Source organism: Micrasema longulum, unplaced genomic scaffold, assembly GCF_059751315.1.
Source record: "Micrasema longulum isolate JH-2025_06_02 unplaced genomic scaffold, ASM5975131v1 h1tg000244l, whole genome shotgun sequence".
In the NCBI taxonomy this organism is placed as follows: domain Eukaryota; kingdom Metazoa; phylum Arthropoda; class Insecta; order Trichoptera; family Brachycentridae; genus Micrasema; species Micrasema longulum.
Genome location: NW_028277449.1, coordinates 509,946 through 526,210, shown reverse-complemented (window position 1 = coordinate 526,210; position 16,265 = coordinate 509,946). Strand labels below are relative to the sequence as shown.

General features: G+C 32.3%; 1 protein-coding gene across 1 annotated transcript in view; it reads left to right on the top strand.

Annotated features, from left to right (window-relative positions):
• Positions 1-16,265, top strand: part of LOC148283366 (facilitated trehalose transporter Tret1-like) — a 78,703-nt gene that overhangs the window by 47,342 nt on the left and 15,096 nt on the right. Inside the window, exon 3 of the mRNA XM_088223648.1 lies at positions 458-638. Within this exon, the coding sequence (XP_088079774.1) occupies positions 458-638 (181 nt within the window). The remainder of the gene's footprint in view (positions 1-457; positions 639-16,265) is intronic.

Sequence of the window (16,265 nt, the reverse complement as noted above, 5' to 3'; positions counted from 1 at the left end):
AAGAACGGCTAAAAGGATCTACGATGCAAATGTTGATGGATGCAGAAAACGAGGAAGACCGAGAAAGACATGGCACGATCAAGTCGATCAAATACTTGAAGATGGACATGTCAAAAGTAGGAATAATCGGCGTGCGTGCATGAGAAGATGTATGAATGTAGAGGAAGCGAGGTCTGTATGCCAAGATAGAGTGTTATGGCGTTCTATCCTCTCTGCCTACCCCTACGGGAAAACGGCGTGATGGTTTGTTGTTGTTGGTCTTTTTATGTTAGAAAATCGTTGCTTTTAAATACTTGTTATGTTTGACTGTATGTTTTCAGAATATGTATATTTTTTGTTTAAATCACTATCTTTGCATACAGATCTAGCTTCCTCTAGATTCATACATCTTCTGCGTGCATGCGTTTAGCACGCACGTTTTTTACTAACTGATATTTTAATATTACTTCTGTTCCAGGTGCTCGCAGCCTTGGCGGTCTCTCTGGGCCCCTTCGCCGCGGGGCTCGGCAAGGGCTACATGTCCCCCGCCATGGACTCCCTTCAGGGCAATACGACCAACGGGGCCCTGTCAGCCAGGGGGGCGCAGCTCACCATCACGGACCAGCAGGCCTCGTGGGTGGCCAGCTTGAGTCTCCTAGGTAGGAATTTTGACAATCAAATATAATTTTCAAAAAACGTCTTTACTATTTATATTTTAGAAGACACGTGGTTGAATCCTATTATAAATGATGGCGAGGAATGTTGGGTGAGGGCAAGGCCTTCAGCGGACTGTAGAACCAACGATGATGATGAAACACGCCAGCGAAATAAGGTCGACTAATCTTCAATCGGTTTCTTCTATAGCTCAATCACAAATAACTATCGACGTGCTTAAAAACATGCTAACCATTTGAGCGATCACAATGAACAATAATGAACATGGTTAAGTTATCGCAGTCAACGCGTACGTAATCTCTAAGTCAACGCTCTTGTCGGTTTGTTTTTCGTTTTCCTCGTAAATAAATACAGTTCATCGGCGAAAAATTGGTGTTTACTATAAAAAAATAATACAATATATGGCATTTGCAAAATAGTGAGTATCTAATACAAAACAGTGAAAATAAAAATAAAATTTGTACGGTATATTTGGTAATAAATACAAATACTAATCGGCGTAATCTGCTGGTCGATATTGGAAATACGTAAAATTATTTAGTATATTTTTTACCAAACATACTGTAAAAAATAATTGTTTTTGTCCAATGTTTATTTAATTTATATTAAGAGCAAGATTTAAAAGAAAAAGTGTTTTTAAATGGCTAAATCGTATAAATTCCTCATTTTTTATCCCTTTAGCTTAGAAAAGCTTTATAATCAAATGTCAATTTCCGTTAAATAAATACACTAACCAGACGAGTAAAAATATGACTATATATATATATATAGTTGGATAATTTATATAGCGCCATTTTTGTGAAAATCACCTCAAGGGCGCTGTACAATTAATAAATATCCCAGTACGTCTTGCAGCTACAGAGTGCATGGACGGTTGGGATTCTAGTTCCTCGTTTTCAATTAAGATCAATAAAAAAATATAACAGATAGGAGCTAGATTACAGGACGTCTTGCAGCTACAGAGCGCATAGACAGTTAGAAATTTAGCCCCCATTTACACATTTTAAAAATTGACAAATAAATTTAGTGTATTAATGATACAAAAAAAAAATAAAATATATGAATAATAAAAAGGAGTAAGATTACAACACGTCTTGCAGCTACTAAGCGCATAGACGATTGGAATTCTAGACCCCATTTATAAAATTTAGGTATTTTAAAGTTGGTATATGAAAGCTAGATAACCAATCATCGTGCAGCTACAAAGCCCATGGACGAGTGGAACTAGATCTTATAATGTTTCTTATTTAACCCTAACGGGTTTTTCAAAATTATAAATAAAAATTAATATTTTGTGCATTTGTGTATCATATTGTGACTGCCTCCATATTAATGTACCTGTATTTTTATTGTGAAATATACATGTACCTATTTAGTCAAAAAAATTACCCCCCCCCCCCTCCATTTTTAGTCCCTTCAGCCGCCACTGGTGACAGGGCTTAAAGAACATCCTGTTTATTATGAAAAATATTTATTTCCTTCGCGCGCCTTAATTTTGCGCCGGATGAAAACTTACGAATATTCCAAATGGTTTTGAAAACGTATTAAATTCGGTTCATTTGCCTTCAATTTCAAACAATCCGTATAATTTCAGGCTGCAAATTCGCGGAATTAGTCTTTTGTCCAAAAATCAACCGAAAATCGGGCCGTATATTTGTTCACGTTATAGCACGTATGACGTGGCAACATTTCAATGGCTGGCAACAATGGGGCGGGGAAATTGAAACGCGAAGGGGAAATTGCCTTTCCCAATCTCCGAACTTTTATGCGCCAGTACTGATTATGAAAAATGGCGAAAAAATATTCCGAGACATAATAGAAAATTCAAACGACCGGCAAATACAGGATGTTTAAAAATATAAAAAAAACAGCGTAAAATATTGATTTTTTTCAATAAAGGAAAGGTATAAATAACGACTAAAGATCATTTTATTTTTTAATTATATGCCAAAGCTTCTCCGTAGAAGTGTATATGAAAGCGCTCGAAAGATTTGGAAAACAAGGGTTGACTTGAATAAACACCTTGCTGAATGAATCTCTCTGAAACATCTAGATGTAGGTTCTGCAGTGCGGATGATAAAACTATGCACATTTGAACGTAGTTATGCAGAAAGCTGCCAGTCCATAATTTAAAAAAATGGGATATTGATGTTATGGGTGCAGTTGGGTCAATTCTATGTTCTGCTAAAAACAGCCAGACCGCCGTCGTACGAAAAACTGTATTAATCACCTTCTGAAAATGGTGTCGATCACAAAAAATGCATTTCTCAATTTGCAGAAAACACCCACAGAACTAGAAAATCTTACGGTCTTTTAAAAATCATTAAAACTGGTCAAATACATAATTAAATTCTTATTTGTAATTAAAAACAACAAGTGTATTCATCGTTTATAGTTTGTTAAAGTCAAAAACATTCCAACTGTTGTGTAGATTCGATTATTCACCTTTTTCACAAATGTGCTATTATCTCAGTTTCACGTTTCATAACTACATTAATTTTATGTAAATTTCATGATTTTCATCACAAAAGAAGCCGCATTTTTGATCCGATGGTTCGCGAGAATCACTGAGGGATCATTTGACCTGAGGATGTGAGAGCGCTCTTCAGCTATTCAAGTCTAAGGCTAGAATTAATTTACGGCGACCCATCACATTAGATCTACACCGGTCGCAGGAACGTCAGGAGCTTATTTAGCACTGAGCCTCATCGGCAAGAATAATAAAAGTATCTTAAAGAATTATACATTCCAGATGACTAGCTGACAGATTTATTTCGTTTAGATCAGCTACATCTACAGCAAAAGATAAAGTCATAATACCAGTACCTAACCAGCGCACCACTCCGGTGTGCGCATTGTGGTCGCATGTCTTATGGTATGGAATACTTTCCCAAAAGGTGTCATTTGATTAAATCCGTAGCATGTGATGACAAAATACTCTGTTTCACCAAAATGTTTTACTTTTTTATTTCAGGTCAAATTACATTTCAAATATAGCTCTATACCTACTAGGGGCGAATCAACCAAATAAGGGATTATGCACAGCTTGCCATTATATTTGACATTCAATAATATTTTTCTATAGTTACTATGTTTATGGAAAAATTGTTGCTTATAATATATCACCACCAGCGTTTATATCTTCCTACAAAAAAAATATTAAGTGTGCCCAGCGCCCAGTATTTTTCAATAAACTTTTGTACAAGTATTGTGTTAAAATAGTGTAAAATAAAGCTACGCATATCGCATTGTTGATAATAATTGTTGTTTGAGTTGATTTTCACATAACCACAGAAAAAACAGTCATTTATAATTACATTTTTATACATATGTATAATTTCTCTGTACGTGTGATGTCACCGAACTCCTTCTCAACGGCTTAACCGATTTACGTGCGGTTTTCAGATAAATATAGATCTTTGCGCTGTGCGCATTCGTAAATATTAAAATCTTTAATCGAATATGTAAAAAAGAAGTTAGGAGCATTTATTCATTGATCTACCAGGGTTGCATTCGAGGAGAATGCATTAGCAAAAAAATGGAAAGACGTTGTTTTTTTGTGTATAAAAAAGTTTGTTTTTAAATGTTTATAAACAAAATTTGCTTTTTATGGATTCCAATCAGATTTTTTTCTTAAATTCCTTATAATTTCTTCGAATTTATTTATTTTTACAGGATGTTTGGTAATACTAAAATAATATTAAATACAATACATTTTTTAAAATCGTATTCCTACATAAGTACACCACTCTGTTGGTGAGAAGACCGAAGTTTGACGTTTGCAAAAAGAATGCCATATTTGAAAAAATATTTATTTTATGTTTTGGAATTCAACCATAAACAAGTACCTAGGTACCTACTAAAATTCAATATTAACAGTTTTTAGTTTTGGAATTTAATCACAAACAAGTACCTAGGTACCTACTTATAAAAAAAATACTTTTTCCAAGCTAATAGCAGGCAAGCTAATGTTCGGGCAGGACAACGTCTGTTAGGTCAGCTAGTTACTTATATATTATGTACTTATATGTAAGTACAAATTCATGAACATTTTTTGTAGATTACCTATAAAATAAATCACGGCTTGCTACTGCTTTATACGCTCTATGTGTAAGTTAGCAATGATAATAATTATGCCTCGTCTTTTTTTATTACTTTCTACCTACGTTTCCATTCACGTACATCAATTCATTATTCATTTAAGTTTAAAGTTGTGCACACAGTGCTATATTGGTAAAATAAAGTAATATTATTACTTAAAATACATAAACCTAACAGCAAAAATTACGTACACAACACAATATATATTACATTTTCTGAACAGGACAACAAAATGTAACGAGAATATGCATAACACGTGGTTCCATTTGTGTCGGTATCTCCAAAGTTTTGAATAAGGAGTATGGTTCACGAAGTGATTTGTGTAAAATGTGTTGTTTATTTTATATCATTTTTTTTCTATAAGAGGTTAAATATTACTAAAAGAGGCTAAATATTATTGTTATAAATAAGACTCAGCTTCCGTTTGCGGTGAAACAGAGCTAAGTCGTTAAATAAGTCAAGATAGTTCATCCTCACAAATTTTGAAAAATTACTAATTTCTAATCCTAATAGAGAATTCTGAGCTTCTCTGGTGCTACATTCGTTGTTGTTCAGTAACGTAATGTGTCTAGTGCGACAAAGGGGAATATTTTAATTGATTTCAGCTAGCAAACTGGCACAATCAATTATTCATTTAAAATAGCTAATACATCTTAGAAACCATGTTACATATCGTCACTTCGTCTTTTTTATTATATCTGCACTAGATTTGAATTTATTTTAACCTATCGTTGATCGATTTCTGTAATTGTACATTAGGGTGGGCCGATAATGATTTTTTTTCGAATTTAGAAATGAAAGGGGTCTAAAAAGATGACTTTTAGATTACTCAGAATGCAAAAAATATTTTTTTAAATATTTGATACTACTTTTGGCCCTCAACCAGAGCTTGAAGTTTTCGAAAAAGTCGATTTTTTGCTCTAAGCCGGCTGTCATTTCGAATTTGAGTAAGTAAATCAGTCCAATTAAATTTTATAATGTGCATTAAATCTTATTAAATAAGCATCTTAGGGCGTGAGTTGCACTTGGTTTCGTAATAAATGGGTAGCATTGTTTTAATGGGCCATTGTTTTCGTCAATTAGTCAGGCGCTCGACGGAATCAGTTCCGCGGAGTGTAAACTTTTTGCATTTCGGTAGTTTTAAAGCGTGTTCGAATTTGTAATATAATTAAGTTATTTATTTACTGACACAAAATAATTTTATCAAAATAGATAATTAACAAAATGTTCAGACAGTGATAAACTTCAAACCTCGGTTGAGGGTCAAAAGAAGTATGGAATATTTTTTTAAATAATTTTTACGTTCAATGTGATTTAAAATGCAACTTTTTAGACCCCTTTCACTTTGATGTCTAAAAAAATAAAAAAAACCTCATACATCATCGGCCAACTCTATCGTACATATCTCTGGGAAACCTAACATTATATTCTGTCCAAATTCCAAGTTAAATATCCGCTATGATGGCAATCTCCTTTATTGCATCAATCCTACAGCTGTTCGCGTTCTTGTTTATACACATTGATGGATGAGTAATGCGCATCGGAGTAATGGAGCGCTTGTCAGCAGTCAGTTGACTCTTATTATTATAAATTCAAGTCCCGCGACCCGATGCGTTGACCTAGTGGGTCAAATGCTCTGTTTGGTACCGTCTGATGCTTACTGCTCGCAAACTAAAACGTATGTATGCTATAGCGACTTGCAACATGCGACATTAATTTAATAGGCATTAATTATGCAATAACACAAACACTGCTTTGCTCAAGGAACTGGATTGAGTCCGATTTTCAGCTTTTTTTGTATTTAAATTCAACTATTTTATTTGCATTTTTGCAACATTTTTTAATAACTGCGTAATTTGATACATAACTAGCGGATTCGACAGACGTTGTCCGGCCCGAACGTTGGCAACCGACTTTTTATTGATAAGTAGGTACCTAAGTACATGTTTCTGATTACATTTCAAAACTAAAAACTGTTAATATTCAAATATTGAATTTAAGTAGGTACCTAGGTACTTGTTAATGGTTGACTTCCAAAACATAAAATATTTTTTCTCATATGCATTATTTTTGCAAACGTCAAACTTCGTGCTAAAAAATGAATTGAATTTAATATTATTTTAGTATTACCAAAAATACAGTAAAAAGAAATGAACGGGTAGAAATTATTAGGAATTTAAGGAAATAATATAATTAAAATCGGCAAAATACAAACGTTGTTTGTAAACATTAAAAAACAATCTTTTTTTATACACAAAAAAACAACGTCTTTCCATTTTTTTGCTAATGCATTCTTCTCGAATGCAACCCTGGTGGATCAATGAATAAAACATTTATGCTCCTAACTTCTTTTTTACATATTCAATTAAAGATTTTAATATCTACGAACACGCACAGCGCAAAGGTCTTTATTTCTCTGAAAACCGCACGTAAATCGGTTAAGCCGTTGAGAAGGAGTTCGATGACATCACACGTACAGAGAAATTATAAATATAAAAATATAATTATAAATGACTGTTTTTTCTGTGGTTATGTGAAAATCAACTCAAACAACAATTATTATCAACAATGCGATATGCGATATGCGTAGCTTTATTTTACACTATTTTAATACAATACTTGTACAAAAGTTTATTGAAATATACTGGGCGCTGGGCACACTTAATATTTTTTTGTAGGAAGATATAATTAATTAATTATGGATAACTTATAAAGCGCCATTTTCGTAATAAAATACCTCAAGGGCGCTTTACATGGTGATAGTGTTATATATATATATTTATAAACGGTGGTGGTGATATATTATAAACAACAATTTTTCCATAAACATAGTAACTATAAAAAAATATTATTGAATGTCAAATATAATGGTAAGCTGTGCATAATCCCTTATTTGGTTGATTCGCCCCTAGTAGGTATAGAGTGTTTATGTTTCTTTATTTTCAAACTACTACTTAGTTATTAACTTGTATAAAAATTACAAAACATGAGCCGTATTACAATGGGAAGGTAAGAGAGTTATCTTCACTAAGGAAGTAGGAAATAGACTTAAACTAAGCCAATTTTCTTTTATCAATTTGTATTTACCGGATGATTAGCGCTATAATTTTAAAAATTTTGATTTTCTGAAAAAACTCCGCGTGTGACGTCATAGGTTCTCTTCCGCCTATTCTCTGTCAGTTCTGCCAATTAGTCTGTTTACGGTAAGCAAACCGGATATCTTTCACAGCTCTCTTATCATTGGTTGATTTATATGAACCAGTGACGTCGCTTAAAGTAATTCGTTTTTATTAAAATAATTGAAAATTTTCAAGAAATTTTGCATTACAATGAAATGCTTTAATTTTTACCGCGAGCGAGAAAATATTTACTGTATCCAATTTCCCGTAGGGCTGAAGATCCTCATTTACTTTAAAATTATAAATTTCCGCGTTAACAATAGAACTCCCATTTTATTTTAATTTTTTATATTATTTTATACTTTTTAGATTATTAATTAAATAAGAAAAACCCGCCTTTTCCGTTTTCGGTAAGGGCCTGTATGTTGGTCATAAAAACGTAAATAAGATGTTGTTTTAAATTAAATATTACAACCAGATATATCTTCTTTAAAAAAAAAAGAAAATACAATTCTATAAAGTAAGGTTTTAACTAAAATATTTCAACAAATTACATATTTTTTAAGTATTACCGAACGCATAATTTTATGTAGAAATAAAGGAAAATGTCACAAAAACGTATGTGATTTAAAATGCTTGTATTTTTTTTTTAAATCAAAAAAGAATAAATATGGCTCCAGCCACTTTCATGTACAATTTATTACTTTTAAATGATAATAACAAAAATTACTTCAATACTCAGTATTTTTTGAAATCCCAGATACCTAAGTTCAGTCTAAATTTGAAATGGCGTAATATGCCGGTCTAAAAGTAATTATATTTTAGTAACATAAAGCTTTTGAGTATATTTTTTAACAGAAAAACCTTTAAAAAATATTTTTTTCATCTAATTTATGTTTTTTTTTATTATTGCGCGATTAAAAAAAAACATTCGTTTTAAAATGGCAAAATCCTATGATTTCCTAATTTCGTGTTTGTTTTACCAGACTACAGCCTTAAGAAAGACTCATGTGAGAGCGACATGGTGAATGGTAACTTCAAACCAAATCGGTCCTAAGATTTCGATGTGATATTGTTTTACAAAACAAAAAAAATAGACATTTAAATGTAAATTTTGTTTCTATTCACCCTATATTACCAGTACCACTTTGTTATATGTGTCTGATAAAGGTTTAATGCCCTTCTAAACAATTGGCATTATGAAAAGAGACAGTATTGAAATATTCCGTTATTCCCCATAATAATTATCGCCATGCTGTTTCGAGACTCACTTAAATTTCAATAACGGTCGGAGTGAAGGACCCTGGACCCTGCCTCCTGTCGTTTCTGCCTCTGGGACTGGGACTATTAATTCAGGAGCCAAGTGTCGGTAAGCGGGCCGATAGCAATGCGGGTCCGATGACCTAATTATATGTCTGCCTGTCACACAGAACAATTCGCGTGTCAAATGATGATATTTTATCGCCCAATGAAACGAATCTGTTTGGTCTGCGCTGGCCTCGAAAGAAAATGGACTAATTCAATTAGAAACAAGCGCAATGTGTCATATTTTGACATAATAAAAGTCACTTTTTCAATCAAAGGAATCATCGTAATTTCCTCATCCGGACTAAATGAAAAATACAGTTCTATATATAAAATACTGTTTCCAAGCCTGAAATACCCTAACAGCGCAATCACAAATGACTACTGACGTGCTTAAAAACATGCTAAGCATTTGAGCGATCACAATGAACAATATTGAACATGCTTAAGTTATTGCAGTCATAAGTCAACGCGTGTGTAATTTCTCAGTCAACGTTTGGTTTATTTGTTATTTTCCTCGTAAATAAATACAGTTCAAACGTGTATCTTGGAAAATATTGGTCCAAAGAACAAAAAATTATTAAGATTTTTCAGTAAGTTTTATTTTCTCAGACTGTATATTTTTTTTCTTTAAAATCTACAGGGACGTAATTACTCGTATACACAAAAAAATAATTTTAGGCACCATTTTTTCAAAATCGCGGCATGAGCGGTGTCGTTCAAGGTCACAAACCTTAGATTTTATTAAGAATCCTATGTCCACCGATTCTGTTATGTTTCAAAACATAATAACCTTTTTTTTTTTTTAAGTTTAAAAAGTACCAATATTATACAGTAGAAAGTTTAAATAAAAAAACATTCTACAGTAATACAACAAGAAAATCATAATCTGTTAGGGCTCTACTTTGGTACAAATTAATTTGTCAGCATGCATCGCACTCCGAGTATAAACTCAAGTTGGTACATGATTACAACACCAGGTTTACTAGTATGGAAGGGCTAGCTGTTCCTAGATGCAATAAATATGGCAAAAGGACACTGCAATACAGTATACCTAAAATATTTAACATGTTACCAAACAATATTAAAAATACTGAGTTAAATACAGGAGTGCGACGTTTGCTCAAATTGTGGTTATTAGAAAAAAGTTTTTCGTATTAGTGATAGTTTTTAATTTTTCATAATGTAATCTGTAATTGTTTTTCAAGTAAAATTATTGTTAATGTAGGTTAAGTGTAAATAATCTTTGTAATTTATAAGAACCTGTTGACGAGTTGTATGTATGCAACTCAGCAGGACTTTAATTTAAGACTATTTTGTAAATATTTTTGAAAAATAAATAAAATAATAAAAAAAAGTACTCTTTCATACAGCTGGGCAAAGTGAACAATAAACTGTGTTTATTATGAAATGCATGAATAAATAAATATAATTCACATTCACCATCTTTGAAAAAGTTCAAAAGGTTTGTTCTATAGGAACAAAACCCTACACTGAATATATCGGATACGTGGGAATAACTATTGCCGAGTTCATGAAATCTGTTTAATACGGCATTACAAGTATACACTGTCCGTGAATTGTTGCTACAAAACGGTGGCACCTGTCTGGTCATTCTTTCAGGCACCCTAAAGTTGATGGGAGATAATAGTTCAGGGCAATCACATATTGAATTTTGAATAAAAAGGTCTTTAATTTTTCTTCTATCGTTAAGTTTTGACAAATTTAATGTTTTTAGTAAAAAATCGTAATTTAAAAATTCATGACTGATTCTAAGTTTAAAATTTATATACCGTAAGAATTTATTTACCGCGTTATATTCTCTTTGCGTGATGGTTTTTCTGTTGTGTTTCTTCACACGATTTCCTTTCTGCAGAATTTTCACCTGTGAGTCAGCTAAATAAATTTATAATAAATGAAGAATGTTTTAATAAATGTCAATACACCCCAATCCTACCGAGCCGTGTGGATTTCGAGGATATGTGTGTAATGGACCGGTCTATAGATAAAATGTGTTCCGCGTACTGGGTGGTTTCTGGTTGCTGGTTCCCGGTAACTAGGCACGGGTTATGGTTTTGGACCGGTATGTAGTACTCGCGCCTAGTGAAAGCAATCAGAGGCACCTGCCGACCTGGCGCACCCAGTACTCCAGAGATCAACCACCTTTTATTCATTATGTATATATGTTTGGATAATTTATAGAGCGCCATTTTGTGAAAATCACCTCAGGGGCGCTGTACAGTAAATAAATATCCCAGCACGTCTTGCAGCTACAGAGCGCATGCACGGTTGGGATTCTAGTTCCTCGTCTCTAATTATGATATATAACAATTATGATATATAGGAGCAAGATAACAACACGTCTTGCAGCTACAGAGCGCATGGACAATAATCTAGCCCCTATATACATTGTTATTATTATTAATTTTTTTTAACACAGAAGTTTAAGGTTTAAGTGATATTTATTTATTTATTAACGGACATTGTCCGTGTATACAATTTATTAGGTTTAAATATTGCAATAAAATAATAGTTTAAAACATTTAAAAAAAAGAAGCATTGACAAACATATTGATATTTTATTTTATTTGGGAAATCAACAGTTCTACATACATATTTTTAGTCAACAAACAGGTATAGTGTATAAACTCAGAACTAATAACAAATTTCCACATAGTATACAAAGTTAGTAAAGAAAATATATTACATATCAAATAAATACATACAATTTATACATATAAAAATGTTATTTTCATGTACTCAATAATCAAAGATTTTTTAAATATTTATTTTAAGAACATTAAGTTACTGTAAATTGGGCGGGATTTGCGGGAATTGTCCTTAGACAAGAATGCTTGAAGAGAGGATAAGGAGGGGAGGGGAGATGTACATATTTATTATTATAATGTCTACTCAGTTACATAATACATTTTTAGTGTAAATTTTAAATCTGACAGAGTGATGTTTGTGTAATCTATATTTTTAAATTTTGTATTGTACATTGAAAAAGTCCTACAAAAAAAAAGCATTTTTAACATACGATGTTTTACTTATTGGTACATGAAACAGGTGGTACCGTCTACAAATCCTGGCTGGCACATGTATTGTTATTAAACCAAGCAGCTCTGTACAGTCAACCATTCCTGTCATAATTTTGTAAAGCATTTTGATATTTTAAAAACGAAATAAAAAGCAAATTTATAATTATAGAAGTAAGATAACAACAAGTCTTGCAGCTACTGAGCGCATGGACGGTTGAAATTCTAGACCCCATTTACTAAATTTAGATATTTGATAGTTGATAACACTTACAAAATGTAGTAAATATAATATGATAGCTGACATCACAAAGTCTTGTATCTTCAAAACGCATTAACAAGTGGAATTTCAACAACATAAGAATGATTTTAAAAAATTAACAACACAATAATAATACATTGAGCAAAGAACTAGTAAGTATGGCAATTAAGTGAACATGTAACAGCACAAAAAGTAAACGATAAAAAACTAATCAAAGATAGCATTCCTTAACTTATAATTAAGGTTAACACGATGATACACGCCACTCAAACTCGAAGGGTCCCTGCCTTATTTAGGTATCCAGTTTTCTCAATCGCATTGTATGGAGTGGAAACGTGAACATTGAGGAAAAAAGAAAAGCATGATTCCTGTCTGTTTATTATAGGACAAAAATCCATAAACATTTCTTGTATACCCACGAACAGGCCATGCCTCCGTGGCGTAGTGGTCATGACGCTTGACTCACACACGGAAGGTTCCGGGTCCGATTCCCGGCGGGAACACAAAAATTAAAATGTGCATGAGAAGATGTATGAATGTAGAGGAAGCGAGATCTGTATGCAAAGATAGAGTGATGTGGCGTTCTATCCTCTCTGCCTACCCTTACGAAGAAACGGCGTGTTGGTTTAATGTTGATTTTTTTTAAGCCTGGGTGTTCTGTGATGTAATTTACCACTGTAACTAGGCCTCCTGGCTTGTTGTGGTGAAAAATAAAAAAAACAAATCAATTTTAAATGCCTTTGTGGGATTTTTTCGTTTACTTTTTTTACTGTTCATATGTATTTCATTGCTATGTAATTATCCTTTTTTTAAAAAAAACTCTGTTTTACCTCTTATGTATATTATCGTAAAAAAATATATAAAAAAATAAATCGGTAGTTTTCGTAGAAAACGTTTTTCTTAATAAAATGTCTGTATAATCACTTGATTAGTAATATTTGATTATAAGGCCTGTATTATCCCATTGATATTTTATTGTAAGAAACTTTATCTATGTAAGAAACCGCATAATATTTTAGAATACGGTATTTTTCTGTAGTTTTCATAGAAAACATTTTATTTTTTAAATGGCCGTTCAATTACTTAAGTCTGGTCATGTCAAAAGCAGACAAAACCGAAGGGCATGTATGACAAGATGCATGAATGTGGAAGAAGCTAGGAATGTATGCCAGGATAGACGTATGTGGCAGTCCATTCTCTCTGCCTACCCCTACGGGGAAATGGCGTGATGGTAGTAGTAGTAGTAATCACTTGATTAGTAAAAGTGTCAAAACGGTGCCTTATTTTTTTAAGAATGACACTTAACAAATTAACTATTATGCTCAATGTTTATTTATGTAAATTGATTGTATAATTATTGGTTTAAATTTAAGTTGCTAGAATTTACTCGTCCATGCACTTTGTAGCTGCAAGACGAACAGTAATCTAGCTTCAATAGATAAATGTTATTAACTATTAAATTTCCAAATTAAGTAAATGGAGTCTAGAATTCCAACCGTCCATGCGCTCAGTAACTGCAAGACTTGTAATCTAGATTCTATTTTTATAAATTTGTCTTTTTATTGAATTTTTTAAAATATCACTGAAATTCTAAACTTCATTATCAAATAAAAAAACAAAAAATGTTAATAGGGGCTAGATTTATTATTGTCTATGCGCTCTGTAGCTTCAAGAGGTGCTGTAATCTAACTCCTATATATCATAATTGGAGACGAGGAACTATAATCCCAACCGTCCATGCGCTCTGTAGCTGAGACGTGCTGGGATATTTATTTACTGTACAGCGCCCTTGAGGTGATTTTCACAAAAACGGCGCTATATAAATTATCCAAATAAGTATATATAATATATATGGTATGTTTTTCATTATTTTCGTCCATAGCACACTGCCTTATTTAAGTCCATAGGGCACTCATTTAGTTATTTTTTTTCGCCTTTTTCACGTAAGTTTTCCGTAAAGAAGCCGAACTGTCACGAAACATGAAATTATTTATCGTTAAACTACTTAACAGACGGCAAAAGGCTCAAAATAAAACAATAATAATAAAATAGTATCAAAATATTTCATATTCTTTACCAAAAAAATAAACTACCAAATCTACGATAGGAAACGGTAGAATATTTTATTACGAAAATGGCGCTATATAAGTTATCCATAATAAATACTACCAAAACTACGGTAGGAAACGGTAGACTACCGGTATTCTACTGAGCGATTCGGTAGACTACGGTATTTTCACTACTCTAATCCCACATATGCACTGTTTAAAATGAATTATTAATGTCGTAATTAAACTTTCTTTTTCATCCAATTTTTTCTCTGTTTTTGATGTGTATTTTTATTATCCTATCTTTTTCTGAAATTAATGTATCAAATATTTTTGTGTACCATATATTATATTATTATTTTAAATATACTTTCTGAAAACTAATTTTTATTATTTGTTTTTAACATTCATTTGTTAATACCATTTTTTTATACGTATATATATATATATATATATATATATATACATGTATATTTTATTTTTTTTGGTAAAATTCTTTACAAGTTATTTACAATTTGTTTTTTAATTCAATCACTTTTCTTATATCCATATTTTTTTCTTTTTTAAAATGTAAAGTTTTACTTTTTATTTTGCACAGCAGTATGCTTTTTATTGTTTCTACATGTATACAAAAAAAGCGTTGTATATTTTAAAAATTATTACTTACTATGTTTGTACTTACCTGTATATTTTTTGTAAATGCCCTTTGGGCGTAGTGTAAAATTAAATAAATAAATTCAAAAAATAAATAAATAAGTGGTATACAATAAGACGTAACATTTTAAATCAGATGTTTTATGCTAATTCAATGGGCCTTACTTATAAATTTGATATAAAGTTACGTCTAGGCACAGTGGTAAAATAAGGGTATACCATCCTTATTCTACCACTATAACATAGATGGTATTTGCATCGATATTCTACCCTATGCCAAGGCGTAACTTTATTAAGGCCATTCGTTGACTATTAGGAACATGCATAGATACGTCTTCCGATGGTTTCCGACACCGTATTAAATGTCGGGTGGTTGAAAGCCATCGTTAGTCACATTATTACGAGATTGTGTAGAATTCAATGGGCTATGTAACACACACGCATCCCATATAAGGGGATACAATTAGACGTAACATTTTATATCGGATGTTTAAGGCTAATTCAATGGGCCTTACTTATTAACTTGGTATAAAGATACGCCTTGACAAACAAAACAAACAAACAAAACATCACGCCGTCTTTCAGCAGGGTAGATAGAGAGGATAGAACGCCAAATCTTTGCATACAGATCTCGCATCCTCTACATTCGTACATATTATGCACGCGCGCTAATTATTTCAACTTTTGACATGTCCATCTTAAAGTATTTGTTGGATTTTGTTATGCTATGTTTTTCTCGGTCTTCGTCTATTTCTGCATCCATCAACATTCGCATTGTCATTTTTTTAGCTGTCCATTCGCTCTACATGTCCAAACTAACTTAGAGCTCCTTTCTTGATTTTGTCGATAGTGCTTACCTCAGCCTTACATAATATACGGATCTTTTACATATAAATATTTGAAGACATTATACATATATTTGTTCCGGTTTTTTTCTCGTTTAAGCATTCTAGATCCCCCTGATTCCACAAAACTTTTGGTATTTTACGTTGGACCTTACTTATAAACCTGGTATAAAGTTACGCCTTTGCATAGTGGTAGAATAAGGATGGTATACCCATCCTTATTTTACCACCTGCCTAGG